Source organism: Bos grunniens, chromosome 22 (genome assembly GCF_055505025.1).
Source record: "Bos grunniens cultivar Pamir isolate PY7600 chromosome 22, Bosgru_T2T1.0, whole genome shotgun sequence".
Lineage (NCBI taxonomy): Eukaryota > Metazoa > Chordata > Mammalia > Artiodactyla > Bovidae > Bos > Bos grunniens.
Genome location: NC_141186.1, coordinates 53,347,308 through 53,373,758, shown reverse-complemented (window position 1 = coordinate 53,373,758; position 26,451 = coordinate 53,347,308). Strand labels below are relative to the sequence as shown.

The following is a 26,451-nucleotide window of genomic DNA, read 5'->3' as shown; positions in this document are numbered from 1 at the left end:
GATTCATGGGGTCGCAAAGAGTCAGACACGACTGAGCGACTGAACTGAACTGAACTGATACATTTTGAATCACCTCTAGGCCACTTATAACACCTAATACAATGTAAACGATATGTAACTGGTTGGCTGCTGCTGCTGCTGCTAAGTCGCTTCAGTCCTGTCCGACACTGTGCGACCCCATAGACGGCAGCCCACCAGGCTCCCCTGTCCCTGGGATTCTCCAGGCAAGAACACTGGAGTGGGTTGCCATTTCCTTCTCTAATGCATGAAAGTGAAAAGTGAAAGTGAAGTCACTCAGTCGTGTCCGACTCTTAGTGACCCCATGGACTGCAGCCTACCAGGCTCCTCTGTCCATGGGATTTTCCAGGCAACAGTACTGGAGTGGGGTGCCATTGCCTTCTCATGGCAAATTCAAGTTTTGCATTCTAGAACTTTGTGAAATTTTTCAAATATTTTCAGTCCTCTGTTGGTTGAATTCAAGGGTGTGTAACCCAGGGACATGGAGGGCCCAATGTATTCCACATTTTCCCCTGCTTGTCTATATTTGTACATTTATTACACCTGATGCTATTTACTCAAAATACCAAATATTCATAAACCTTTTTGGCACCCACTTTCTTCCACTAATCACTTGATTCCTACTCTCTATTTCTTCCCCACCTTAGAAACAAACATATATGCACATACACACTCCAACATACACTTACACAGACAGCTATGTAACTGACCAACCAGGTGCCCTAGAGGAAAATAGTTCCTTGGCCTGACCTTAGATTCCAGACCATCAGACACCAAACACAAAACTGCAGGAAAGTGGGAGGCGGGTGCGACCTGGAAAACAGGGAAGGAAAGGTTCCACTGGGCAGATATTTGGTCAGACACGATTTCAGTATGACATTTGAGAGAAGATAATTAGCATTTTATAGGGAATGAAAATCAACAGCATTTCTAATTTTATTTCTTGCTAAAATGACAGCAGGGAATTGTAAATACTGATGAGCTTGGCAAAAATCCGACTTCAGGAAGGGAGAGGAAGGTCCCTCGCGCCTGGAGATTAGGGCTGAGAGCAGGGAGGAGCTGAGGCCCAGGGAGGCAGGCTAGCTTCTTTGCAGGCTTTACCTCGTCAGGAAGGCGCAGGCTTCCAGAAGCGCTGTGGGACACAACGAAGCCAGAGATTCAGAAAAGGATTCCTTTTTTTTTTTCTTGGAATCAATACATCAATCAAAGAAGACACTAAAACAGACTTCCCTCTGCCCTTCTTCCCCACTATAGGTCAAAGCTTGCCATCCCCATATTTCCCAGTGACTCCTCCTGCTAAGAGCCGCAGGGCCCAAGGAAGCACACAGAAGCTCAGGTCTTCATTGAGCTTCGAGATTTCCTGCTCTGGCCTGAGTAACACGACCCCCACCCACTTGTCTCCAGGTGAACCAGCTGTCACACTCTCAAGTTCACATGGTCCTCAAATTTCTTTTGCGAGCAACTGATCATCTTCGTGCAAATCTGCCTGCAATAGTGTCTACCTACTCACTCACTCATTCATCCATGAATCCCTCCTGAGCACCTGCTTCGTACAAGTCTCTGTTAAGTGCTGGGGATTCAGCACAGACAGAGGAGCCCTGCCCTCCAGAGGCGCAGTCCTGAGCGGGCTGCTCTGAGAGTAGCCCTGCAGTGGGGTTTCTAAGTGTAGCCCTAGATCTACCTGCATCACAATTCCCCGAGATATCTGTGGATACAGCAGGGTTTCCCAGCCTTGGCGCTACTGACATTTGGGGCTGGGGAATTCATTGTGAAGGCTGTTCTGTGCTTTGTTTAGAAGCATCCCTGCTTCTACCCACAGATGCCAGCAGCACCCCCACCCCAAGTTATCAGAATTAAAAATACTTCCTGGCATTGCCAAATGCCTCAGGGGCAAAATCACCCTCGGCTGAAAACCACTGATGTAGAGATTCCCAGCCTTCCCCTCCCCCTGGACCACCACACAAGCCCCACCAATGCCTCCAACTCCCCTGGGGAGGGACCAGGAACAGGAACCTGGATGACTCCAGTGCACAGAGGAGGTAGAACTCACTAAGATTTGGGAATTATTGCCGGAGCCTTACAACACTCTGCTATGTCTTCTAGACGTTTTAAAATTGTTGTCAATACATTCTCCTGGCTAAAATGGTTTTTGAGAATTTATATTCTCTATGGTTACTGTTTATGGTAACTTGCCTAGAAATCAAAATTTGCCGTTTCTCAATATACATGTATATACATGTGTACATACGTTTATATGCATTGGCAGGCAGGTTCTTTACCACTAGCACCACCTGGGAATCCCATGTATATACATACATACATATATTTATGTACATAGGTATATTTACATGCATAAATATATTTATAATTGCGATCAGCATTATAAAAATTTAGCATATTATCTACTGCTTTATTTTATTCTCTAATTCTTTCACTTTATCAATGACAGCATAATTTCCTGAGGTATTTGTTGTTCAGTCGCTCAGTCATGTCCAACTCTTTGCAACCCCATGGACTGCAGCATGCCAGGCCTCCCTGTCCTTCACCATCTCCATCTCTGAGGTGCAGAGACATTGTATTGCCTTAACGTTTTTAAACCCACATCACCCCTAAAATGTTTGACCCTCCAACTTTGACCTTCATGCAAGACGCTTTCTCAGTGATGTTATTTATATTCCACTTACGGGAGGTTGAGCATTTTTTCAGGTTGGCAATGGCCGTGACATACTCTGTCCCCAAATATTCTTCATACGTTGGTCTGCCTCCAAGTTTGGCCAGACACTCAGTGTTGTCATTGAACAGAAGGTTTTTGGTTTCAGATTTGAACAAACAAAACTTGTCCGGGCAGTTTTTTCCATTTTTCCCAAACAGAGCCTATGTCAGAAGGGCAGACAGTAAGAGACCAGCTGAGGAAAAGAGGAGAGATTATGGACTTGGGAGGCAATCTCTGCTGTGCAGGATCAGCTGCAGGAAGACCGTGGGGCAAAAGGAGCTGAGTTCTAGAATCGATCTACTGCCCTGGCTGAGCCTTCCCCTGCGCTGTGTCCCCCTGCTCCAGGCTCCAGGCCAGTGCCCAGGCGCCTCACCACTTCTGATCTCACCTCCCACCATCTTGCCTTGCTTCTTAAATCTGTGGCCTCCGCCCTCAGAACTTCTTATGAGTGACTAGGTACCAGATGAGGAGTTTGAGATCCGTCCTCAAGGTTAATCACCTCTAACATTCTAATAGGCCAGCTCTCCCAGAGGGGCAGTCTGCATGGGAAATCCTCTCTGCCACAGACCAGGTCATTGCCTTGGGCGGGTCACCCAGCCTCCCCTGACCATGGTTCCTCTTTTGTGCCCAGGGCTCCTCCAGAGGTGAGCTGCAAGGACCAAGCACCTTCATGGTGGCAGACCTCTTATCAGCACCTGTGACTATGCATAGTGGGAGCTCCAGACATGCAGGTAATGGGGCCTATTTTTACATCCTAGGGTCACTGTCTTTAGAGCACATCTGAAAAAAAACATGCTGTTTTAACACAGAACTAGACAAGCTAATAGAAAAATTCCAGACTTTAAGGAAATTATAGGATTTCTTTCAAATGTCTTCACATAGATAGCCTTAAATCTATAGAGGTTCTGGGTCAGCTGTTTTTAGAGATTACAAATGCAGGGGCCTTGTCAGAGAACATTGCCCAGCCAGCCCAGGCTCTGGAGACATCAGCAGAAGAAACTCAACTCTCTACCTGGCTATGAAAGGAAGGCTCAGTCGCCTCCCTCATTTGCCAGAAGAACAACAGGAGGCTCAAGGAGAGACAGCCTCTCCTGGCTGGGCAGTGAGCACACGTCCAGGGGCCTGAGACTCGGGGCAGCCCCACAGTGTGGACAAATACTGTCATCTCCAGCTTCAAGCAGGGGCACGAGGAAGAATGGCTGGAGATAAGCAGATCCGCTGAGCTCTGTGGTTGCTCACCTGAGGGGAGCCCCTGCAGGTAAGCACAGGCAGGAGGCCCTGTGATCCTTACCTGCTGGTGGAGCAGCACCTGTTCCACGTGTGCTGCCCTATCGCTCCGAGACACCACAGCGTGATTCGGGGCCACCGCCAGGTGGCAGCTCTGAGCCTCCGTCACAGGCTTCCTGGTGCCATCGAGGCAGAGCAACCTGAAGTCCTCACGATTCAAGTTCTTAGCCCAGTCTGCAGTGCTCTCTCCTGGAGACAGAGAGAAGGCTGCATCAGCCAAGGCTGCCCGGCTGAGTCAAAGCCTCCTTTCTGGGGCTGTGACCACCCACCGGCCTCTTGAAATGCACACACGTGAAGGAGAACAAATAAAGCTCCTCAAGTTATACAGACTTCAAACGTATCAAATACCAGTGCTCACGATGGAGTCTTACTCAGCAACAAGAAGAAGCCAAGTTCTAACACATGCTACCACGCGGATGAAAACATGATGCAAAATAAGACAAGCCAATCACAGAAGACCACTTATCATAGGATTCCATTTCTGTGAAATGCCCACAATAGGCAAGACAGAAAGTGAATTGGTGGTTGCCAGCTCTGGGGGTGTGGGGAAGGGACTGCTAACAGGGGCAGAGCTTTTTTAAGGGTTTTGTGAACATTCTCCAATTGGATTTTGTTGGCAACTGCACCACTCTGCGAATGTGCTGGAGATCACTGAATCAGACAGTCCGAATGGGTGGATTTTACAGTATGTAAATTGTATCTCCACAAAGCTGTTACATTGGAATGTGTATTATAAAAATATGGAAAATCCATATTTTCCAGCAAGTTCCAGAAATAGAAGTGCTGGTTTGTGTTCAAGAAGAAATTGTTTCCTTTCATACTCCAACGCTCTTAATGTAACTAGAAGAAGGATAGGAACTTCTCTTATGGGTTTATCAAATATATTTAAATCAATTTCAATAAAATACAGTTGCAAAATCCCAGAGAAACATAAAACTATACTCATCTGAGCCCTGGAGATCACTTAGATTCAAGGTTCCTGAATTCGAAATGCAGTTGTGTGCATGCCCGCCTGTGTGTATGCAAATCGCCTGTGTGTATGCAAATACGGCTTCCTGGTCACACAGCTGCTTCTCTCCTTTTGTCCTCTCCCCTCAAGAAAATACTTCCTCCAACCTCTTGGCTTTGTCTATTCGATACTCAGATCATCCCAAAATTTACATGTCTGGCCTCAGTCGCTCTCCCCAGGGACTTGAGGAAGCAGCGGCTAGGACTGTGGCTGTCACTGAAGGAGGGAGGTGGAAAGTTGAGGCAGGTCCTTCTCCAGGGGAGGAAGTAGTAGTTCCCTCTGGGTGGGGAGGCTGATGGGAGGTGAGCACAGAGGTGCAGTTTAGAAGGTAGCAAACTGCTGAGTCTTGAAGTTATCATTATTATTTTCACCAGAGGTCAGAAGAGAGAGTGGCTAGTTCTCTACTGGCTGGTGGATCTTCCCTTGATCATCCGCCTGTGATTTTGCCCTCATTCACTCCCCAAGAAGTCTCCCCACTGACAGTTCACAGGGGCTGAATGAAGCCTTCTACTTCCTTTTTAAAAAGGGGAAACTTTTACTTGCATATGTTCAATTTTTTTTTTTTTAAGTGTCATTCACTTTCAACTTCCAATTGGCTGAGACAGGCAGATAGCGTGCTTCTGTGGCTCAGAATCAAGGTCACCTCTGGAACTGACTGAGCCCCATTGCAACCATTGCCAAAAGCCCACCTGATCCTTACTGACCAGTTTCCTGACCCCGTATTATTAACAGGAAAAAATGCCTACCCCGGTACTCACTCCCTAGCGCCCTAACCAATCACCTAATGCCACCCTTCCAGCAGCAATTTTCGTCTCGAGGTTATAAAAGTTGGCTACTAACCCAGGAAAGAGTCAGTTCTCCCTTGAGCCTAGTTGCTGTTCCAACAGCATTTGGTCAACTATCCCTGGTCAGGAGGTCGGCCCGCTGTGCCTGCAGACCCTCATTATCTCTGCTCCTTGTTCTTATAAAGTCACTCCTTGCTGAAATACTTTGTGTCAGGATATTCTTTTCCAACCCGCGCTGGGACTGCCACAACAGTAGGCTCTGTTGTGACGGCAAGGATCGTGCTCTGAAGGGGAAAGGAAAACACCTTTACCTACCATTCGTGTTCTCCCAGACTGTGTCGTTTTTCACAAAGGCAACGTCCCCAACGTCCTCAGCCAGGCACCTAAATTGTTCCAGAGAATCAAAACATTGCCAGAGAGGAAAAACTATTAGAATTTTCATAGCTATTTATAATACACATTCCAAAAACTGAAACATGGAAGCAAATAGAAAAAAGAAAGACAAATATGTCCAGGAACTTTAGAGTTTAAAATAGTAGCTTAAAGACTTCTGAGTACCTTCCCTCCTTGTAAAATGCCAATAACATGGCACGAATGAGATTTTCTTTTTTTTTAGCCACAAATCCATGAGTGAGAGGAAGGCAAGAGGGAAAGAGGGAAGATAATGTCATTTGGAAGTCAGAGATCAAATAGGTGAGCAGTAATTGACCCAACAGAGTAAAGAAAACTGTGACATAAATTGGACGCCCAAGTGTCCAACTTGGGTGGGGGACACCCAAGGAGAAAGCTGATGTGCACAGCAGAACTCCAGAAAAACTCAACATTTAGAAGTACAAGGTACCATGAAAGTAGCTGAGACCAGGAGGACTAAATAGAACCTATATACATGCAGTGTAAATACACATGTGCAACCAATGGATTAAAAGAAGACCCACATATATAACCTCTTGAAGTTTCAGAACACTGGAGGGAGATTGAAAAATAATTTTTACAACTATTGCTTATTTCTTTTATTTTTTAAAATCAAAAACTTTTCAAGAAAATAACTTTCAAAGCATTTTACATTGGGTGAAACCCCGAACTCATTTTTCCTAGAGAGTATTTTTCATTCATTGTTTAGTCTCTGAAATTTAGAGATAAATATGCATCCAATATGTCTGATTTATTTACTCTTCAAAAAAATATTCTTTGTGTAGATCTGTTTACTAAAACATCTCATGAGCTTTCTAAAACTTCTCTCTCAGAATCAGGAAGCCAAAAATAAACTGCTAAAAACTTAAAAACAATTTTCTTTTCAAGAAGAAAAAAATGTCATATACAAAGAATTAGGGAAGCAATGGCAACCCACTCCAGTACTCTTGCCTGGAAAATCCCATGGACAGAAGAGCCTCGTGAACTGCAGTCCATGGGGTCACTAGGAGTCGAACACGACTGAGCATCTTCACTTTCACTTTTCACTTTCTTGCATTGGAGAAGGAAATGGCAACCCACTCCAGTGTTCTTTCGTGGAGAATCCCAGGGCCGGGGGAGCCTGGTGGGCTGCCGTCTATGGGGTCGTACAGAGTTGGACACGACTGAATCGACTTAGCAGCAGCAGCAGCAGCAGGAATCAAAAACCGCTATCAGCTTTCTCATCGGAAACTTTAGATTTAGAAGACAATAGATTGATGCTCTTAAATTTCTGAATTTGCTTATTTTCTTTCTATGTTACATTCTGCATAATTTTTTCATATACTTTCCACATCACTACTTCTCTTTTTAGCTACGTTTAATCTGCTAAATTGGTCAGCTGCACAGCTAACTTCAATCGCTGTACTTTTTTTCCTTTCTAGAAGTTCTATTTATTCCTTTTAAGAACACTAACCTGCTGCTTCTTCTGTTTTCCACTTCTGGCAACTTCTTCCCTGTGTGTTGGTTTAGCATTGCTATAGTTACTGCTTGTACTGTGTCTGGCTCATTATTATTCAAAGCGTATTTCTGAGCAGTCTTTGAGGCCTAACCTGAAGATTCTGTCTTCCAGACAGGTTCCTGGAGGAGTGATCTCGCTAGTCTAGGGTCACTTTTTTTGGAATTATGAGTTGAGAATTTCTGAACCATCCTAAGAGACATAAGTTGGAGCTACAAATTCATGTAAGAGCTGGCCCATGGTTTCACTTTTTCAGGGATGGTGTGTATTTTCCTCAGCATCTAGGCAACTTGAAGCCCTATGGGAGTGGAGGGGAAGCTACCTCTCGTCCACTCCTACCCTAAAGGTGTATGCAACCTCTGAGTGTAAGTTTGTCTCAGGACAAAGTGGCTCCACTTAGTTCCCCGAGTCCCTATTCGCCTTAGATTTTAGTCTAATAATCCCTTGTTACTTTGTCAGTTATTCAATGCTCTTAGGAACATGTCTGTGTGTGTGTTTGTGCTGAATCCAACACTTTTCCTTGTTTTTCGTGGGACTGTTGATTAAACCAGTTAATGCTGCCATTTCCCAGATGTGGAAATCCTGCCAGAATTCCTAGGAACATTTTTTCTAGGCTACATTTACTTATTCAAACTATAAATCCCTTCAAGAGTGGGCTAAAGATGTTTTTAAACATGTAAATACTCAAAAACCAGCAACTCCTACTCACTCTTTCTCAAGAAGATATGTTCTGTCACAACAAAATCAAGAAATCGAAAGATGCAGGATCCAAAAAACAAGTCCTTTAACAGGAAGTAAGACAATGGAAAATCCCAGAATGATGATTCAGAGGAATCTCAGGACCACAGATGTTCGGGGGGCCTAGAAAGGGCCAATCTAGACTGGGAAGGAGGGTGGAAACTTCAGATGCTACATTCGCAGGTAAATGATGAACCTGGGGCAGCACCCAGTCTGTTTATGCATAGGACGTTAGGAGATTTGTGCTACGAGTGCAAGGTTTGGGGATGAATGAGTGATTTTTTAAAAGCAGTATAGAAAGTTAAGCAAAGTTTAATAAGACACTTATCAACTCCAGAGTAAACTAAAACTTTGTACAGTAAGGGAAATATAATCATATTATATCACATATTTAATATGAGACTAATATTTGCATATTCATAATAAAGTAAACCCTAAATATGGAGAAGGCAATGGCACCCCACTCCAGTACTCTTGCCTGGAAAATCCCATGGATTGAGGAGCCTGGTGGGCTGCAGTCCATGGGGTCGCTAAGAGTCAGACACGACTGAGCGACTTCACTTTCACTTTTCACTTTCATGCATTGGAGAAGGAAATGGCAACCCACTCCATGTTCTTGCCTGGAGAATCCCAGGGACGGGGGAGCCTGGTGGGCTGCCATCTATGGGGTCGCACAGAGTCGGACACAACTGAAGTGACTTAGCAGCAGCAAATACTTCATACTCTTGTTGGATACTAAAAGGAGGTGAAGCCTGTGGTTACGAGTGAAAGAGGCACAGGAGCAGTAACAGAGGCTAGGTTTTCTTCTTTCATAATAAAAAGTCAGCAGAAAATGGCTGGCATTTAAAAATTGAGAACCAGCAATATATGAGGATGTTAGAAACAGAGAGATGAACAGAACTTCCAGTTCCAACTTTCGAGTTGAGCAAAAGACAAAGCATTTCCTTCTAGTATAAATAGGAATTCTAAAGTGTATGTGTTTTCAGTGAAATAGTGCCTTACATAGGTTTGAAAAGGAAAACCTCATGGTTTTTTATCAGACAAGTTGTCTGTTCAGTATTTCTGAGTGGAATCACATCACAGCTCTTCCATGTGCAAAAACTTAGCCCCTTAAAATTTTTTGTACATTCATGAAATATTTAATAAGTCACTCAGAGTATAGCAAAAGCTACTTTTATATCATCCCATCACTGGAGTGAGGGCTACTGAGTTTACGTTAAAAAAAATTCCAAGACCAGTTTGAGCAGTGTTTCTCAGGTACATGACGCCACCTAGTGGTGAAATATATTCTTGGCGAAAAGAGAAAAAATAAAGGATAGGGGAGAACTCTGCCCTTCAAACCCCTAACGGTATCACTCAGAAGTAACAGCTGCATGAATGGGATTGAAAAAACGAGGGCTGTGAAAAGATACTGTAATTCACTAAGTGTTTATAATTTGTGATTTCTGAGAACACTTTTGGTTTATTTTTCACTGCTGCTAAGTCGCTTCAGTCGTGTCTGACTCTGTGCGACCCCATAGACAGCAGCCCAACAGGCTCCCCCGTCCCTGGGATTCTCCAGGCAAGAACATTGGAGTGGGTTGCCATTTCCTTCTCCAATGCATGAAAGTGAAAAGTGAAAGTGAAGTCACTCAGTCATGCCCGACTCTTAGCGACCCCATGGACTGCAGCCCACCAGGCTCCTCCATCCATGGGATTTTCCAGGCAGGAGTACTGGAGTGGGGTGCCATTGCCTTGGAGAATAACTCTGCAACTCTCTCTCTGCCATTTCTAAGGCCAAAATCAAAGAGAGCAGAAAAACGTGAGACATAACTACCTAGGCTGCGGGAGAAGGTGGCGCCTACGGGAAAGAGAATCTTCCCCATAAAACTGAGTTCCCGAAAGGACTTATACCTCAACCTCTCCCTCTCTGATTCTGAACATGCCACTGAGGTCCACTGAGATCAACCTTGGTTCCAGGACACAGGAAGGGGTCCAGCAGAGCTGAGGTCAGACAGCCCCGGGGTCAGCCTGATGGTGGGTGTTGTGGGAGGAGCCCTCCCCAGCCCGCCCATCAGCTGATCCCCAGGCTGCCCCCGACAGACCACATCGGGCCCCTTAGCAATGCAGTGCCAAAGACTTGCGGGCACAGCAGGGCGAAGGAGAGGGTGGGACGAACTGAGAGAGAAGCTCTGAAATGTAAACATCACCACGTGTGAAACAGAGAGTCGCTGTACCAGGCAGGGAGCTCAACTTGGTGCTCAGCGATATACAGGGGTGTTCCAGGGGGCAGGGGGCAACGAGGGAGGCCATGTGCGTATACTTCTGGTACTTACGGCTGATTTTCTATGGCAGAAGCCAACACAACATTGTTAAGCAGTCATCCTCCAATTCAAAATAAAGGAAATATATTTTACAAAGAGGAAAAAAAAAATGAAATGCGATGTGCCAAGATCCTGGAGGCTGAGGGCCAGGGCCCTGTCCTGATGAAGCCTGGCCACAGCACTCACCTGAAAGCCCCGTTATAGCCATAGTACTTCTCCTTAGTGTTGGGCACACACTTGTCCAGGCCCTGGTCATCGCCAGCACACAAGGCACAGAGTCTGGATTTCGGGTCAGCCCCAGGGGCACAGCTCTGACTAAAGAATTCATCTGCAGAGAAGAAACATGGGGAGCCAGCTCTTCCTACCTGTGTTAAGATTAAGTGGTCTCTGCCTAACAGGTGACAGATGTGGCTTGGTCTGACCAAGGCAGACAGAACACAGTCATTATAACACATAGTAACAAGTTACCACCAACCTGTGCACCAACAGGATTCAGCAAAACTTGAGACTATAGGCAACCTGAATGGGGCTGGAGAAGAGGGTCTATGACTGTACAAAGGGTTCCATCCTCGCAGCCTAGAGCAGGGGACTCAGCCTGATGAACTCCATGGCCATTGTATCAGAAGCTGCAAAATGTTCAGGTTGTGCTCTCCCCTTTTCCTCAGTAATAGGAACCCTGCTTTTTACCAGGGCACCTGGTACCCAGTAAAACAGAGATAAGTCTTATCAAACTGCAGCTAGTAAGCCATGTGGCCAGGCACTCACTCCTGAAATATGAGTGGGAGTATTGGGGGCCAGTGTCCTAACATCTTCAAAAGACAGTTGGCACACATGTTCTGCCCCTTCTCCTTCCCTTCCTTCATTCTGTATGTGGAAAGCAGAAGTGTGGGCTGGACCACCAGATGTGACATGAGCCGTGAGTGACCTTGAGCATGGAAGTCACATACGTGTCAAAACAGCCAGATATTTGAAAGCCAGGTCCCTGATACCATGTTGCTGTCCTGTCAGCTCTGGACAAGCCACCTTTGGGCTTCACTCACGTGAGAGAGAAATAAGCCTCTATTCACTTCTACTGCGGGTTCTCTGCCCTTGCAGCTGAACCGAATCTGGACCAACTCATCATGCGATTTAGCCCACATTAAGAAGTTAGTGGGGGCTTCTCTGGTGGTAAACAATCCACCTGCCAATGCAGGAGACTCAGGCCCGATCCCTGGGTCAGGAAGATTCCCTCAAGAAGGAAATGGCAACCCACTCCAATATTCTTGCCTAGAGAAATCCCATGGACAGAGGAGCCTGGCGGGCTACAGTTAATGGGGTCTCAGAGTTGGACACCACTTAGCGACTGAACAACAACAAGGAGTTAACATGGATTAAAACAGGTTAAAGAGAGAGGAAATAAAAGCGACAAGGAAGCCCTGCCCCAGTGAGCAAACAGCGCCCCTTATCTGACTTGCGCATTCCCTGCCACTGGAAAAGCCACACCATGTTCCAAGCTCAGGAGATGCTGGGAGTGTCCCTCTGTGGTCCTGGCAGCTTCCCCACAGCTTGGAGGCAGCTGTGGGGTCAGAAAGAGCCACACCAGCGTGCACTCCTGGGGAGGAGCAGAGCCACATGAAAGCCTGCCAAGGCGGGATCGCAAAGACCCGTTCAAAATGCAGCAGGGCCCCACCGGAGAAGAGGCCTGCCCAGGACGTGGCCACAACGAGAACAGAGCACACACCTCCCCATCACCAGGCCCGGGGCAGGTAGGGTGTGGCTCCTGTGTGAGGCATGAGCACGGTGTGCAGTGGGGAGGGCAGGAGCGGGGAGGCTGAGGCAGAAGTCTGGAGGTCTTACTGGGTTTCCTCTGTAAGTCAGTTCTGTGTAGTAGCAGAAGACACCTTTTATGAGGAAGGCAGGTGGCTTTTCCCAAAGTAGGGAGCCAGCGCCTGGGAGGAATTTAGATCTGGAGCTCCAGGAGGTGGGAAAAAAAAAAAAAAAAAGACTTCTGGACTTCTCAGTACCTGCATGCATTCTTAGCGTGCAGAGAGGCAGACGGACACTGCAGCTTTGTGCCTCCGTGTGGGGTGCACGGGGCGTGGGGCAGGTTGTATGAAGAAACTGAAGGAGGCAGCCACAGGGGACCGCTTACACCAAACGAGGCCTGTGGGCCGCAGCCAGCCTGCAAATCCCCGCCCCTCCCTGCCCTGACTTTCTCAGGGGACCCCAGCCTACCCCCACGACTGCCTCAGGACTCCTACCAAATGCGCAGGAGCCTGTCTGGTTGACGATCAGGCCCATGGGGATGTTCCAGCCTGCAGTCCTGTCCACGGCGGTGTGGCACGACTTCTTGTCTTTCAGAGAATTCCATGTGAGCCCCTCATTTGCCTTCTTGACAACTGCCACGGCAAGGTACCCTTGGACAGACAGAAGAGCAAGTCAACCTCCCAGGGCCTGGTCCATGGACGCTATTGCACAGAGCGCAACCCAGGCCCACAAAGGTTAAGAAGCATCGCTAGGCAACGATCCCCCCAGATGACTGGTCAGTGTCAAATAGACCAACACAGCTTAAGCTTAAGTGGGGTGCAGCTCCCCTCCTGGTAGCTCAAGCCTGGTAGACTCTGCTGCCGGCAAGTGTCACTCTCTACCGAAGCCGAGGAGGCACCAGCTCTGGAGGGTGGTGGGCTGGCTGGTGAACAGGGCATGGGATTTAGCACAAGGGACCCTGGCTCCGGCCAGGATCTGCACAGTATTATCCATGGCTATGAGTGAGATCTAGGGCTCTGCTTCCTCATCCGTACGAGATGGGGATGGGCCACCCCTCCTCCCCGTGCTCAGGACACAGTGAGGAACTCTAAGATTTCTCTGCCATGTGTGAGGGTCTATGTGAACGTGAATCCCAGCACTCTCATCTCTGAATGACTGGCATCTGCAAAAGAACTCACAGCTTCTATGGCTGCATCTCTGTGAGTTTTTTTTTTTAAGTTCCCAACCTCTCCTCCTCCAGGGACAAGAATGTACCCTTGACCCTGAACTCACCTTCCGTTGGTCTCAGCACACAATCTAGGCTACTGTGTTTGGAGGATTCTGAAAGAATAAAGAGAAGCAAAATGTCATTAAACACATCGTTTAGTGTGTTCATTTATTTTCCAAAGGTACCCACATATTGAAAAACGCATATTGGCATGGCTTTGTATACGTTTGTTTTCAACATAAATAAATGGCATTGTAGAATAGACTTCACTGTGTTTCTTCCTTTTCTGGTTTTTGTTTTCAGTTCAACCCAACGCTGTGTTTTTAAGTTCTTTTTTTAAACTGACGTGTAGTTGATTGACAGTGTCGTGTCGATCTTTGCCATATGGCAAAGTGACTCAGTTAAACACATATACACATTTGTCTTTTTATATTTGCTTCCATTATGGTTTATCCAGGAAACCAGACACAGTTTCCTGTACTGTACAGCAGGGCCTTGCTGTTTATCCGTTCTAAAAGTAACAGTTTGCGTCTACCAAGCCCGAACTCCCAGTCCGTGCCTCTCCCTGCTCCCACCCACCTTGGCTACCAGTGTGCTCAGCATGTCTGTGAGTCTCTTTCTGTTTGTAGATAGGTTCATTTATGCCATATTTTAGACGCCACATGGAAGAGACATCATACGACATTTGCCCCAATACTGTGACTTTAAGTTCGAAGCGCCTTACTGTCGTATGGAACTCACTGAGCTGAGTTGTGGCTCCTGAGTTCACTGCTTCCATTGTGGTCATTGACATCTTCACACGTGTCTGGGGATGTACCCAGGGGTGGAACTGCTGAAACGAACGTCTGGACAGTTCAATCGACTATCTTTTTTTGTTTAAGCCACTTGGCAACTGCTTGGTGTTATTTGCAACCAAAGGACTCCTACCTAATCCCCACCGGTTGGAGGTGGGGGGCCCTGGCCTCCTCTGGTTCCCTGTGGAGAGGCGAAGGATAAAGTGGAATTGTTCACATCCTTGCAGCACTCTCCATCCATGCCTTTGGACTCTGGAATCGGCTTCTCCTTGGGAAAAGCTCTCATCACCCCCACTTCATGTGATGGATAATTTGAATGTAGGTGTTGCTTTATTGGAAAAACATTTTGTAACTAGTTTATAACATTATGTAAGTTTTATGAGTACTATACCTATTGTGTGTGTGTGTGCTCTTTGTGACCCATGGACTATAGCCCCCCAGGCTCCTCTGTCCATGAAATTTCCCAGGCAAGAATACTGGAGTGGGTTGTCATTTCCTCCTTCAGGGGATCTTCCTAACCCAGGGATCGAGCCCATGTCTCGACTCTCTCGCATTGGCAGGTGTATTCTTTATCACTGCGCCACTGGGGAAGCCCCTTACCTGCAGTTGCTCACCACCAAAACTTTAGTTTCCATCCATCACCTACCCCCATTACCCATTTCCCTCTCCCCCACATCTCTTTCCCTGTTTTCTTATCCACCACTCTGTTCCCGGAATCTGTGTATTTGTTTTTGCTTGATTTGGTTTATTCACTTAGTTTTTAACTATCCCACAGAGGAGTGAAATCAGAAGGTATCTGTCTTTCTCCACCTGAGAAATCACAAAGTTTTAAATCTCAGCAGTCCAGAATCAAATCCAAACAGACCATCCCAGCAGTTCCATGCAGCAGAAATGCATGTATGTGTTCACCAAAAGACAAGGATCCAGATGTTCACAGCAACTCTATCCACGGCAGCCAACCATTGGAAATTACCCAAATGCTTCCCCACAGTAGAATAAATAAGTAACTGCAGCGGAGTCACAACAGAATACTGCAAAACGAGATATAATGCTGAGCAAAAGACTTTTTAAAAGGTACCTGCTGTGCAACTCCTTTTACATCAAGCTCAAAGACGGGCAGAGCCGATTTGTGCCATTTGACGTCAGGAGTCGTTACCCTTGCTGGGGTAAGAGGGCTGGTGGACGCAAGAGGACTTGTGGAACCTGCTGTATCTCGCTGTGGGCACTAGAGCTTGGAGATGCACCAGTGTGTGAAATGTTCTTGAGTTGTACACTTAGGTGCACTTTTCAGTATGTATATTATAACTTACTAAAATCTTTTCAAAAATCAAAAAGAGGAAATCAGTCTGACAGAGGAGCATCTGTCAGTTCTCACCACACTAGGCCATGTGGTGAGACACACAGCCACTTTCATCTATTCTTTCTCCTGATTCTCCTGTTTGAACCTATCTGTCCATTTTAATGTCTCCGCATGACCCACCGAGTGGGGTTACTGCTCTCCACCCCACCCTCGAAGCCCAGAGGGAATAAGCCAGGGGGTACTCTTCTCCACTTACTCCGGTTCTCTGCCAGGACAGGCACCAGGCCACACTTGCCCGCAGTGTAGATATATCCTCCATCCAAGTTCAGGGCATCTGCTTCCCCTTTCTGCCAAGACAAAGCATATCTTCAGCACCACGGTGAGGCTATTTCCCACCCTGCCTGTCTTTACAGCTCTAAGAGAACGGACGTCAGGTGCCCAGTGAAGCAGCAGGATTGATGTGAACAGCCCGAGGCAACGCCACGTGCACCATTACTTCTGTACCGGTTGTGCACGCCTTTCACGCCGTCACGTCCACTGCAAAGACCGGGAACAGGCGGCCCGGTCGTGGCTGCTGTGGAGTCACTAAGACGTGAATGACTCTTTGCGACCCCATGGACTGTAGCCCACAGGCTCCTCTGTGTATGGGATCTCCAGGCAAGGATACTGGAGGGGGTTGCCATTTCCTCCTCCAAGGGGATCTTCTTGACCCAGGGATCGAACCCACGTCTCCTGCATTGGCAGGTGGATTCTTTACCCCCGGACTCGGAACAAAAACTCCTTCTGTACTTGGAGCACTGTTGGGATGTACTCCTGCACCAGCCTCCCTCACTGAGGACACAGGTGGGAATGGTTGGTCTTGTCTGGTCTCCACTCATTAGCACTACACTCAAAGTATTCAGCAAGTGAACAGAACCAATTAAATTCGCTCACCATCAGAATGAGCAAGCCCTCACTCCAGCACTGGAACATGGATTCAGCAAGACTGTGAAACTCCCTCTTTGACTGAAAACTTTTTTACAACTGTATTGAAGGTAATTAGAGATGTGGATGAAGATTTCTATTCAAGGCTGCACAGCACAGGGTTATTGATAACATCAAAATAAGGGGACAAAGAAGAATAGGGTCATGACTAAATTGTACCACATCCATATACAAGATATTCTGAAATATTTTTTTTTTTTTGGCCCCACCATGCAGCACATGGGATCTTCCCCAAACAGTGATCAAACCAAGGCCCCCTACAGGCCTTCCTGCACTCTTCACTACTGCTACTGCTGCTAAGTCATTTCAGTCGTGTCCAACTCTGTGCGACCCCATAGACGGCAGCCCACCAGGCTCTGCTGCCCCTGGGATTCTCCAGGCAAGAATAGTGGAGTGGGTTGCCATTTCCTTCTCCGATGCAGGAAAGTGAAAAGTGAAAGTGAAGTCGCTCAGTCATGTCCGACTCTTAGCGACCCCATGGACTGCAGCCCACCAGGCTCCTCCATCCATGGAATTTTCCAGGCAAGAGTACTGGCTACTAAGTCACTTCAGTCATGTTCGACTCTGTGCAACCCCATAGACGGCAGCCCACCAGGCTCCCCTGTCCCTGGGATTCTCCAGGCAAGAACAGTCACTGAAATAATTTTTTAAAGTGTTTTCAAAGCATATGTCACATGGGAAAATAGCCAAGATATACTGTTAAGTGAAAAGGACTCAAAACAACATAAGTGGAACAATCTACCACTGTTCTGAGGCTAAACTGAGATGAATTGATGAGTCCTTGGGTGAGGAATTAGTGAAACTCTTAACTATGTGCTAGGTGCTTTCCTGCTGGCTCAGATGGTAAACAATCTGTCTGCAATGTGGGAGACTCGGATTCAAGCCCTGGTTCGGGAAGATCCCCTGGAGAAGGGCATGGCAACCCACTCCGGTATTCTTGCCTGGAGAATTCCATGGGCAGAGGAGGGCTACAGTCCATGGGGCCACAAGGAGTCAGACATGACTGAGTGACTAATACGCACTCAACTGTGGTAGCCCCGTGTGAGGCTCCATTGCTGTTTGGTTTTACATCACATCTTTCTAAATTTTCCAGATTACCTGCATTCATTGTGAGTTGTTCTTAAGATCAGAAGAGTGGGAAGTCCACAGCAGACACTCTGGAGGACAGAAAGCTCTGTCTGTCCCCACTCTGGGCAGGCAGCACGAGCAGCCCCTGCCCCCCTGGGGGCGGAGCACCGCTGAGCCCCTGCTCCCCTCCAACCAGATGCGGTGACCTGTGCCCCCCACCCGCACGGCTTGCAGGCCGGCAGCAGGCCCCCTACCAGCACCAGGACGATGCAGTCGTCGGTGGTGGACGCCGTGGCACAGGTCACGTTCTGGCCGCTCTGCTGGCTCCACTGCTGGCACTTCTTCTGCTCCTCGGGTCCCACGGCACACCACACGACCCTGGTGTACCGCGCCTTCACCTCCTCCGCAGCTGCCCGGGGACACAGCGGTCAACAGGCTGTAACAACAGTGCAGCCTCCCCGTTCACCCGGAGTCCGCCTGAAGCCTCCAGCAGAGGAAGAGCCACAGCTGAGCTGGCCCAGGGTGGTATCGTGGCCAAGTTCAGGGCCCAGGGCTCTGGATTCATCCCAGAAGGGCCCTGGCTCTCTCGGGGTGTCTTCGTACCTCTCACTTCCCCAGAGGCAAACTGACTGCTCTACCAGGGCTGGGCATCCCGCCGCACACGGGGTCCTGCGCAGTGTTATCAGCAGGCGACCCGCCGCACACGGGGTCCTGCGCAGCATTATCAGCAGGCGACGTGCTCCTTTGGAGACACCAGTCACCCGATCTGGTCCACAGAAGACGCTCACATTCGCGTCCCACCTACCACGGTGAAGACCTCCAGGGGCTGGAAAGTGACCAAGGGACGACTGCAGAGCAGGGTCAAGCTGCCCGTAGCGGGCGGGGGTGGAGGGTGGGGAGGTGCTCCCCGACGGCCTCAGCCAAGGCTCACTGCACAGTGCCCTTAGGGCGGGCCTGGCCCTCACTCACTTTCCCTGAGGTTCTTCAAGGTGGTCAAGTAGCGGGAGCCCAGGTACAGCGCCGAATCTACCTTCGAGGGGATCCTCAAAAACCCAAGAGCAGAGTCTTTGAACAGCAGGTCCCTCTGGCCGGGTGGAGAGCCAAAGAGCTGGAAGCTCCGAGACTTGTTTTTTCCAAATTTCTCCTAATTAAGGGAAAGAGAATTATGAGGTCAGTGGTAGACAGGAAACCGAAACACCAGGTTGAAACAGAGTATCTGCAACTCCGGGATGATTCTGAGAGCAGGAACCTGGGTTGACCTCCTCCTGTAGAGGATCTCACGGCCTCCCTGAGACATAGCTCAGTCATGGCTTTGTCTTTATGAAGTTGCTGGGGTCTGAGCACCTTAGAGTCTTGACAATATTGCATCATCCTCCACCTACTTCTGTTCCAGCCCGGGAGACACCGCCAGTGGGTCATGCTAGAGGAGGCGTCATTGTTTCAGCTGTATGGAGTACAGCCTAGACAGGCAGGCCACTGAATATTCCAGAGTGGCAGGAAGTTAGGGAAGGAAGGAAGGAAACCTCCCCACCACCAGACCCAAGCGGGTGGGGGTACTGAGGGTGGGGTACCTGCGCCTTGCTGAGAAGCTTCCAGATCAAGTCTTCCTTGCCATCCACACTTCGGGCCACGACAGCATGAGAAGGGACCTGGGCCAGGTGGCACTCCTTGAACGCATCCACTGGCGCCCGACTGTTGTTCAGGCAGAGAAGCTCATACTGGTCCCTGTCAGCCTTCTCTGGCAAGTTCTCTGGGGGAAGGGAGAGGTGGAGGAGAGGAGGGTCCAGATGAGCAGACCCCAGTCAGTAGCCATGAGCCATGGCCCTCCTCTCCCCATAGAATTTGAGCTGGAGGAGACATCTTGTACAGTTGACAAAACTGGGGGTCAGAAGGGCAGTGGATTGCTCCAGAACATGCAGAAAAGTAAAGACAGTGCCCAGGAAGCCTTAAGGGCAAGCCCATGTTCCTCTGATTGGATCATACAGGCTCTGGGATTGTTGCACCTCTTGCCTGGCAAGCCAAGGAGGCTGAACCAGACCTGTCTGTTTGCATGACAACCCCACCTACAAAGGGACGCAGGATGGAAACAACCCAGAGACTGCTGCCTTAACCCACATCTCTACAAAGAATAAAAATGGTAAAAATTTTAAAGCAAAAAATGCAGTTGAATCGTTTCTCAACACTTGGGTGTATCCAAAAAAGGGGGAAAGACAGTATGAGTGAGTCCATCCCGATTTGGAACTATTGATCTATATCACATGTAAATTGCATCAGAATACATTAAGTAATGGAAACTGACCCAAGTTGTTTTATGAGCTTAGTATAATTTGGATCTCAAAATCAGAGAAAGAAGTACAGGAGGGAATAATTACAGACCTATTTTACTTATGAACATAAAAATCTAAAATAATTAGCTAACTCAATATAACAGAACATGTTTAAACTAATAGGTCAGACTCTTACATTTATCAGTTTATTCCATTCGCAAAAGAATGACTGAATGCCAAAGAAGCTAAAGACATTCATGACAAGAATGGATTAAAGGAAAACAATGAGATCATCTTAATAGCTACAGAGAAAAGCACTTATATGTTCAACATTTATTTGTGCTTTTTTTTTTCAGTTTTGGAAAACCAGTAATATATAGAACTTGGCAAAGGTATTACACTTGATAAATGCTAGTTATCAAAATATCTACAGCAAAATCATACTAAAAGAAGAAAATTTAAAGTCACTTCAAAATCAGGACCAAGGCAAAGATGTCAGTTGTCACATTGCCAACACAATACCAGACGACCTGTATTTCACAATTTACTAAAGAAGTGAGAGATATAAACACTGGAGGGAAAAAGACAAATTTTAATCATTGAAAAATGATGTAATCACCTACATAGAAAAGCCAGTGAAACCAAGAAAAAACTAATAGAACTAACAAGAAAGTCCAGCTAGGCAACACTACAAAAATCAAGTGTTACCCGCATTAGCAACAACAGAGCAGAAACTAATACAGAATATAATATACTATAATAGCAAGTAAAATCATTAAATAGCAGGTAATTGGCCTCATTGACTTCTCGGGTGGCTCAGTGGTAAAGAATGCGCCTGCCAATGCAGGAGATGCAGGAGACCTGGGTTCAATCCCTGAGTCAGGAAGATCCACAGGAGTAGGAAATGGCAACCCACTCCAGTATTCTTGTCTGGAGATCCCATAGACAGAGGAGCCCGGCGGCCTACAGTCTATAGGGTCACAAAGAGTCAGACACGACTGAGTGACTGCAATTAGTTTCATTAAACAATGCAGGAAAAAAAAAAAAAAATTCAGGAGAGAGCTCCCTGATGGTCTAGTAGTTAGGATTCATTGCTTTCACTGTGGTGGCCTGGGTTCAATCCCTAGTTAGGTAACTGAGATCCCATGAGCCTTTCTGCACAGCCAAAGTAAGACAATAACAAACAATGCAGGAGACTAAGAGAAAAAGGTTAAGTTCTATAAATTCTATTAAAAAACCTAAAAAGAGATGGGATCAAAAGGGAGAGATTTATTATGATTTAGGGAATAGAAAATTTGACATAAATAAATCAGTTTTTCATGGATCAATTTAAATTCAATACAATTCTACTTAAAGTATGATGTTTTAAACAATCAAGAAAATAATTCGAAAATCTTACTTAGAAAATAAATAGCAAACTGTTTGGGGATGGTTCTCTTTCTTTCTCTCCCTCCCACTTCCACCTCCATAAGCTATTAAGAATCACTACAAACCAGAGGAATAAAAGCAGAAAAATACAAATAGACCAGTGATACAAAGGAGTGTGAAGTCCAGTGGGCCTTAGGAGCATCACTACGAGCAAAGCTAGTGCAGGTGATGGAATTCCAGTTGAGCTATTCCAAATCCTGAAAGATGATGCTGTGAAAGTGCTGCACTCAATATGCCAGCAAATTTGGAAAACTCAGCAGTGGCCACAGGACTGGAAAAGGTCAGTTTTCATTCCAATCCCAAAGAAAGGCAATGCCAAAGAATGCTCAAACTACCGCACAATTGCACTCATCTCACACGCTAGTAAAGTAATGTTCAAAATTCTCCAAGCCAGCCTTCAGCAATACGTGAACCGTGAACTTCCCAAGCTGGTTTTAGAAAAGGCAGGGGAACCAGAGATCAAATTGTCAACATCCAATGGATCATCAAAAAGCAAGAGAATTCCAGAAAAACATCTATTTCTGCTTTATTAACTATGCCAAAGCCTTTGTGTGGATCACAATAAACTGGAAAATTCTGAAAGAGATGGGAATATCAGACCACTTGACCTGCCTCTTGAAAAATCTGTATGCAGGTCAGGAAGCAACAGTTAGAACTGGACATGGAAGAACAGACTGATTCCAAATAGGAAAAGGAGTACGTCAAGGCTGTATATTGTCACCCTGTTTATTTAACTTATATTCAGAATACATCATGAGAAATGCTGGGCTGGAAGAGACACAAGCTGGAATCAAGATTGCTGGGAGAAATATCAATAACCTCAGATATGCAGATGACACCACCCTTATGGCAGAAAGTGAAGAGGAACTCAAAAGCCTCTTGATGAAAGTGAAAGTGGAGAGTGAAAAAGGTGGCTTAAAGCTCAACATTCAGAAAACGAAGATCATGGCATCTGGTCCCATCACTTCATGGGAAATAGATGGGGAAACAGTGGAAACAGTGTCAGACTTTATTTTTCTGGGCTCCAAAATCACTGCAGATGGTGACTGCAGCCATGAAATTAAAAGACGCTTACTCCTTGGAAGGAAAGTTATGACCAACCTAGATAGCATAATAAAAAGCAGAGACGTTATTTTGCCAACAAAGGTCCATCTAGTCAAGGCTACGGTTTTTCCAGTGGTCATGTATGGATGTGAGAGTTGGACTGTTAAGAAAGCTGAGCGCCAAAGAATTGATGCTTTTGAACTGCAGTGTTAGAGAAGACTCGTGAGAGTCCCTTGGACCACAAGAAGATCCAACCAGTCCATCCTAAAGGAGATTAGTCCTGGGTGTTCATTGGAAGGACTGATGCTGAAGCTGAAACTCCAATACTTTGGCCACTTCATGCGAAGAGTTGACTCATTGGAAAAGACCCTGATACTGGGAGGGATTAGGGGCAGGAGGAGAAGGGGACAACAGAGGATGAGATGGCTGGATCGCGTCGCCAACTCAATGGACATGAGTTTGGGCAGGGAGGCCTGGCGTGCTGTGGTTCATGGGGTCGCAAAGAGTCGGACACGACTGAGCGACTGAACTGAACTGAACTGAGTGATACAAAATAGCTCAGAATCCATGATTATAAACAAGTTTTATGTATAAACGGCTCCACACAGCAGTAGGAAAAAGGTAGAATTTTGTACAGTCAGTATTGTAAGGAAAATGGTCTCACTATAAAGGGAGAGAATGCTGAAGTGGAATCCCTACCTAATTTCCTAGGTAGGGTACATATGAACAGACAAGGATGTGTTAGGGAGGGGAGTCTATAAATTGTATTGTAGAAAATCTTTATGATTTGGATGGAAAATAACATCATGGATGAGTGATCAACTAATAGCTCTGCTAGTAATTGATTTATTTTTCTTCAATAAAGTTGCATAAACCAATGAGTTAGCTGCCTGGATTAATCAGTATGGGAAACAATCTTTTGTAAACGCAAAGTTGTTTTTTGTATATACTGTTGGGATTTGCCTCATTGTTTGATATCAAAGATGATGTAAAGTTCAAGAGAGTGAATATTTTGCCATGTTCAGTTAAAAGTGCGCAGTCTGTTACAGGTTGACACATCGGTTGACCTGATATATGCAGAATTAATAAGCTATTCAGATAGCGTAGCTTTAGTATGCTGCATATGATACTGGCAGCCTGGGAGTTCATAGATGGACTTGGGACCCAGCAGATTTGAAACATGTATATGGAGTTTAAGAAATTTATTTTCCAGGTGCAACCCCCATCTAACTAAATTTTTTCTTCACCTTGTTTGCTTGACAGCTGAAAAGACCATAACATGGGAGTAATAATGGGTCAAAATTTACAAAATAAAGTACTGTTTTGGTGTGGGAGTTGTCATGAGGCTATGTTGAAGTGACTTTATGTGGGATACTGAGTTTTTTTAATGGATTGAATATCCATTAAAATGGATTTGTTCAGCCATTTACATTAATGAGCATTTAAATGCAACAGATACCATTTCAGGTGACTTAACATGAATGAATAAAAGTCAATGCTATTGGATTAAAAAATAAATAAATAAAAGACCCCAAAACATATGCCAGCAGGGCAAAAGTGACCAATTTGACTTTATCAATATCAAAAACTTCTGTTCAAGAAACCTGTTACTGACAGATTTTTTTTTTTTTTTTTTTTTTTTACTGAGAAGAGATTTTCCTAAAGTCTAGAACCAACCATGGCAGGTTACCTAGAGAGGAGGAATGCCTCAGCTTGAATCAAAATCATGAAGAAACAGGCATGAAAATCAATAGAAAGATAGTCAAAGGTGAAAAAGGAAGAAAGGGAAGCCCAAACTACCAGCAAATATACTGAGATGATCAAACTCACCAGATGCCAGAGAAATGCAAGATAAACCAACACTGACGTATCTACCGCTTTACGACCGTGGATAATAAATGTGTTGTGTGCTCTCCACAGAGCACGTCTCAGTGTTAGAACCACTGAACCAGACAAGTACAGCACAACAACACGTAAATCTCTAAAACAGAATGCTGAGCGGGAAACCTTGATCACGTCATCATCAATAACGATCAATAAAACTTCTGTGAGCTTAGAATCCAGAAACACAGATCAGCCCCATACACTTTGCAAGACTACATCTGTCTCGGAGGACATGTGTCAGATACCTTGACGTGGGCGTCTTTGATGCAGAAGAGAAAGATAGCGGGCACGGGAGTTTCAAAGAAAACTGATTGCTTAAAATATAAAGTCACATAAAAATAAGAGCTGTGCTCTACAGAGAGCTTTGATAATCGTGTGCCAGGAAGTGAGGAGTCAAATTAGCTCACTACTTGGATTTACAATGAAATGAAAGGAAAGCAAAGCAAAGGAGGCAGTACCCGTGGCTTCTCTCCTCCCCTTACCAAACACTGTCGTCTCTTTAACAAAAGCCACGTCTCCAGCCCCGTCCTGCAGACACCTGTGGGATGAGAAAGCACCAGAAGGGTCAGCACAGAGCAGCCAGCCCGGCTTGTTCCTCGAGCCTGCCTGTGGAAAGGGGCCCTGGGGCTTGTCTTCTGTGGGCTCCTGACCTGCAGAGGACAGGTCTCTGAGGCTCTGGGGCCCCCACTGGGAAGGCATCAGAAGCCACCTGAAGATGGATTCTGAGGAAGAAGGAACCAGAGGATGCTGGCTAGAGACCCCCCACTTTCCCCTTTAAGGGTTGATTGAGAGGGCAAAACTTTGTCTTTCTCTGTAAAAGAGTTTCCAAGCCTCTGCACCAGAGGGTAAAAGCAGTACATGCGGCCACGTGGTTTTTTCCCCTCCCAGGGCTAAGCGGTAAACGTGCCCTGAGCAGCAGAGAATCGGGGAGGCCTCCCCCCCACACACAAAATGCCTGAGTCCGAGAGGCAGATGGGGTAAAAGGAGAAACATCAGCTTCAGTGCGAGGCTGGGGCGAAGGAGAGAGCTCCCCAGTGAGGCAGAGATCACTACCTCCCAGGGAGAGGGACCAGGCTGTCCGGCTGCCTGGCCAGGGGTCTGGGGCCGGTCTGCTCATGACAAGACTCCTTCAGTCCCTCGGTAGTTAGGGAGGGGACACCTGTCAGCAGGAGGAGCCCAGGACCGCAGAGGGACAAAGCCAGATTCAGGGATCTCTGGGGAGACATGAGGGGACACTGACGAGGTAACTGTTTGCTGGGCTGGTGCAGAGGTGAGGGGGCCCTGCGGGGGGCTAGGGGACTGGAGGAGATCGTGCACTGGACAGAGCCCGCACCTTTTTCAGACTCAGTTTCTCTGCACAGGAGAACTGGACCTCCTCCATGGTCCCCACTAGCTCACTGAGCTCTATTTGGGCCCAGAGCAAGGGCCTCCTAGCCCAAGGACACGTGGGCCGCTGGGGAGAAGAGGACAGTCTCACTTACTTGAAGGCACCAGAATAACCGAAGTATGGTTCCCGGGAGGAGCAGGCACACTGGTTCTCCCCCTCCCCCTTGCACAGTTGACACAGATTGGGGTATGCTTGTCTATCAATGCAGGGAACACAGCTGGCAGAGAAGAATTTAGCCACAGCTGTTGAACAGAGAGAAATAAACCAGGGTGTGAGCTCACCAGACCACAGCCAGTGGCACCCCCAGTGTTCCCTCCCCTCCACCCCCACCTGATAGCCTTTGCAAAGCCAGGAGCTCAGAAGATGTACAGTGGCTGAAACTAGACTCAGCTACCTGGAGAAGGCAACGGCACCCCACTCCAGTACTCTTGCCTGGAAAATCCCATGAATGGAGGAGCCTGGTAGGCTGCAGTCCATGGGGTGGCTAAGAGTCGGATGTGACTGAGCGACTTCACTTTCACTTTTCACTTTCATGCATTGGAGAAGGAAATGGCAACCCACTCCAGCGTTCTTGCCTGGAGAA

The 26,451-nt window shown here is 46.8% G+C and overlaps 1 protein-coding gene across 1 annotated transcript in view; it reads right to left on the bottom strand.

Annotated features, from left to right (window-relative positions):
• Positions 1-918: 918 nt before the first annotated feature.
• Positions 919-26,451, bottom strand: part of LTF (lactotransferrin) — a 33,370-nt gene continuing 7,837 nt past the window's right edge. The window contains exons 5-17 of the mRNA XM_086368387.1: positions 25,963-26,110; positions 24,964-25,019; positions 19,430-19,608; positions 18,828-19,002; positions 18,113-18,267; positions 16,063-16,153; positions 13,778-13,825; positions 13,000-13,155; positions 10,946-11,087; positions 6,128-6,195; positions 4,023-4,207; positions 2,703-2,892; positions 919-1,150 (exon numbers count right to left, since the gene is read on the bottom strand). Coding sequence (XP_086224513.1) covers positions 1,116-1,150; positions 2,703-2,892; positions 4,023-4,207; positions 6,128-6,195; positions 10,946-11,087; positions 13,000-13,155; positions 13,778-13,825; positions 16,063-16,153; positions 18,113-18,267; positions 18,828-19,002; positions 19,430-19,608; positions 24,964-25,019; positions 25,963-26,110 — 1,628 coding nt within the window. The 3' untranslated portion in view covers positions 919-1,115. The remainder of the gene's footprint in view (positions 1,151-2,702; positions 2,893-4,022; positions 4,208-6,127; positions 6,196-10,945; positions 11,088-12,999; positions 13,156-13,777; positions 13,826-16,062; positions 16,154-18,112; positions 18,268-18,827; positions 19,003-19,429; positions 19,609-24,963; positions 25,020-25,962; positions 26,111-26,451) is intronic.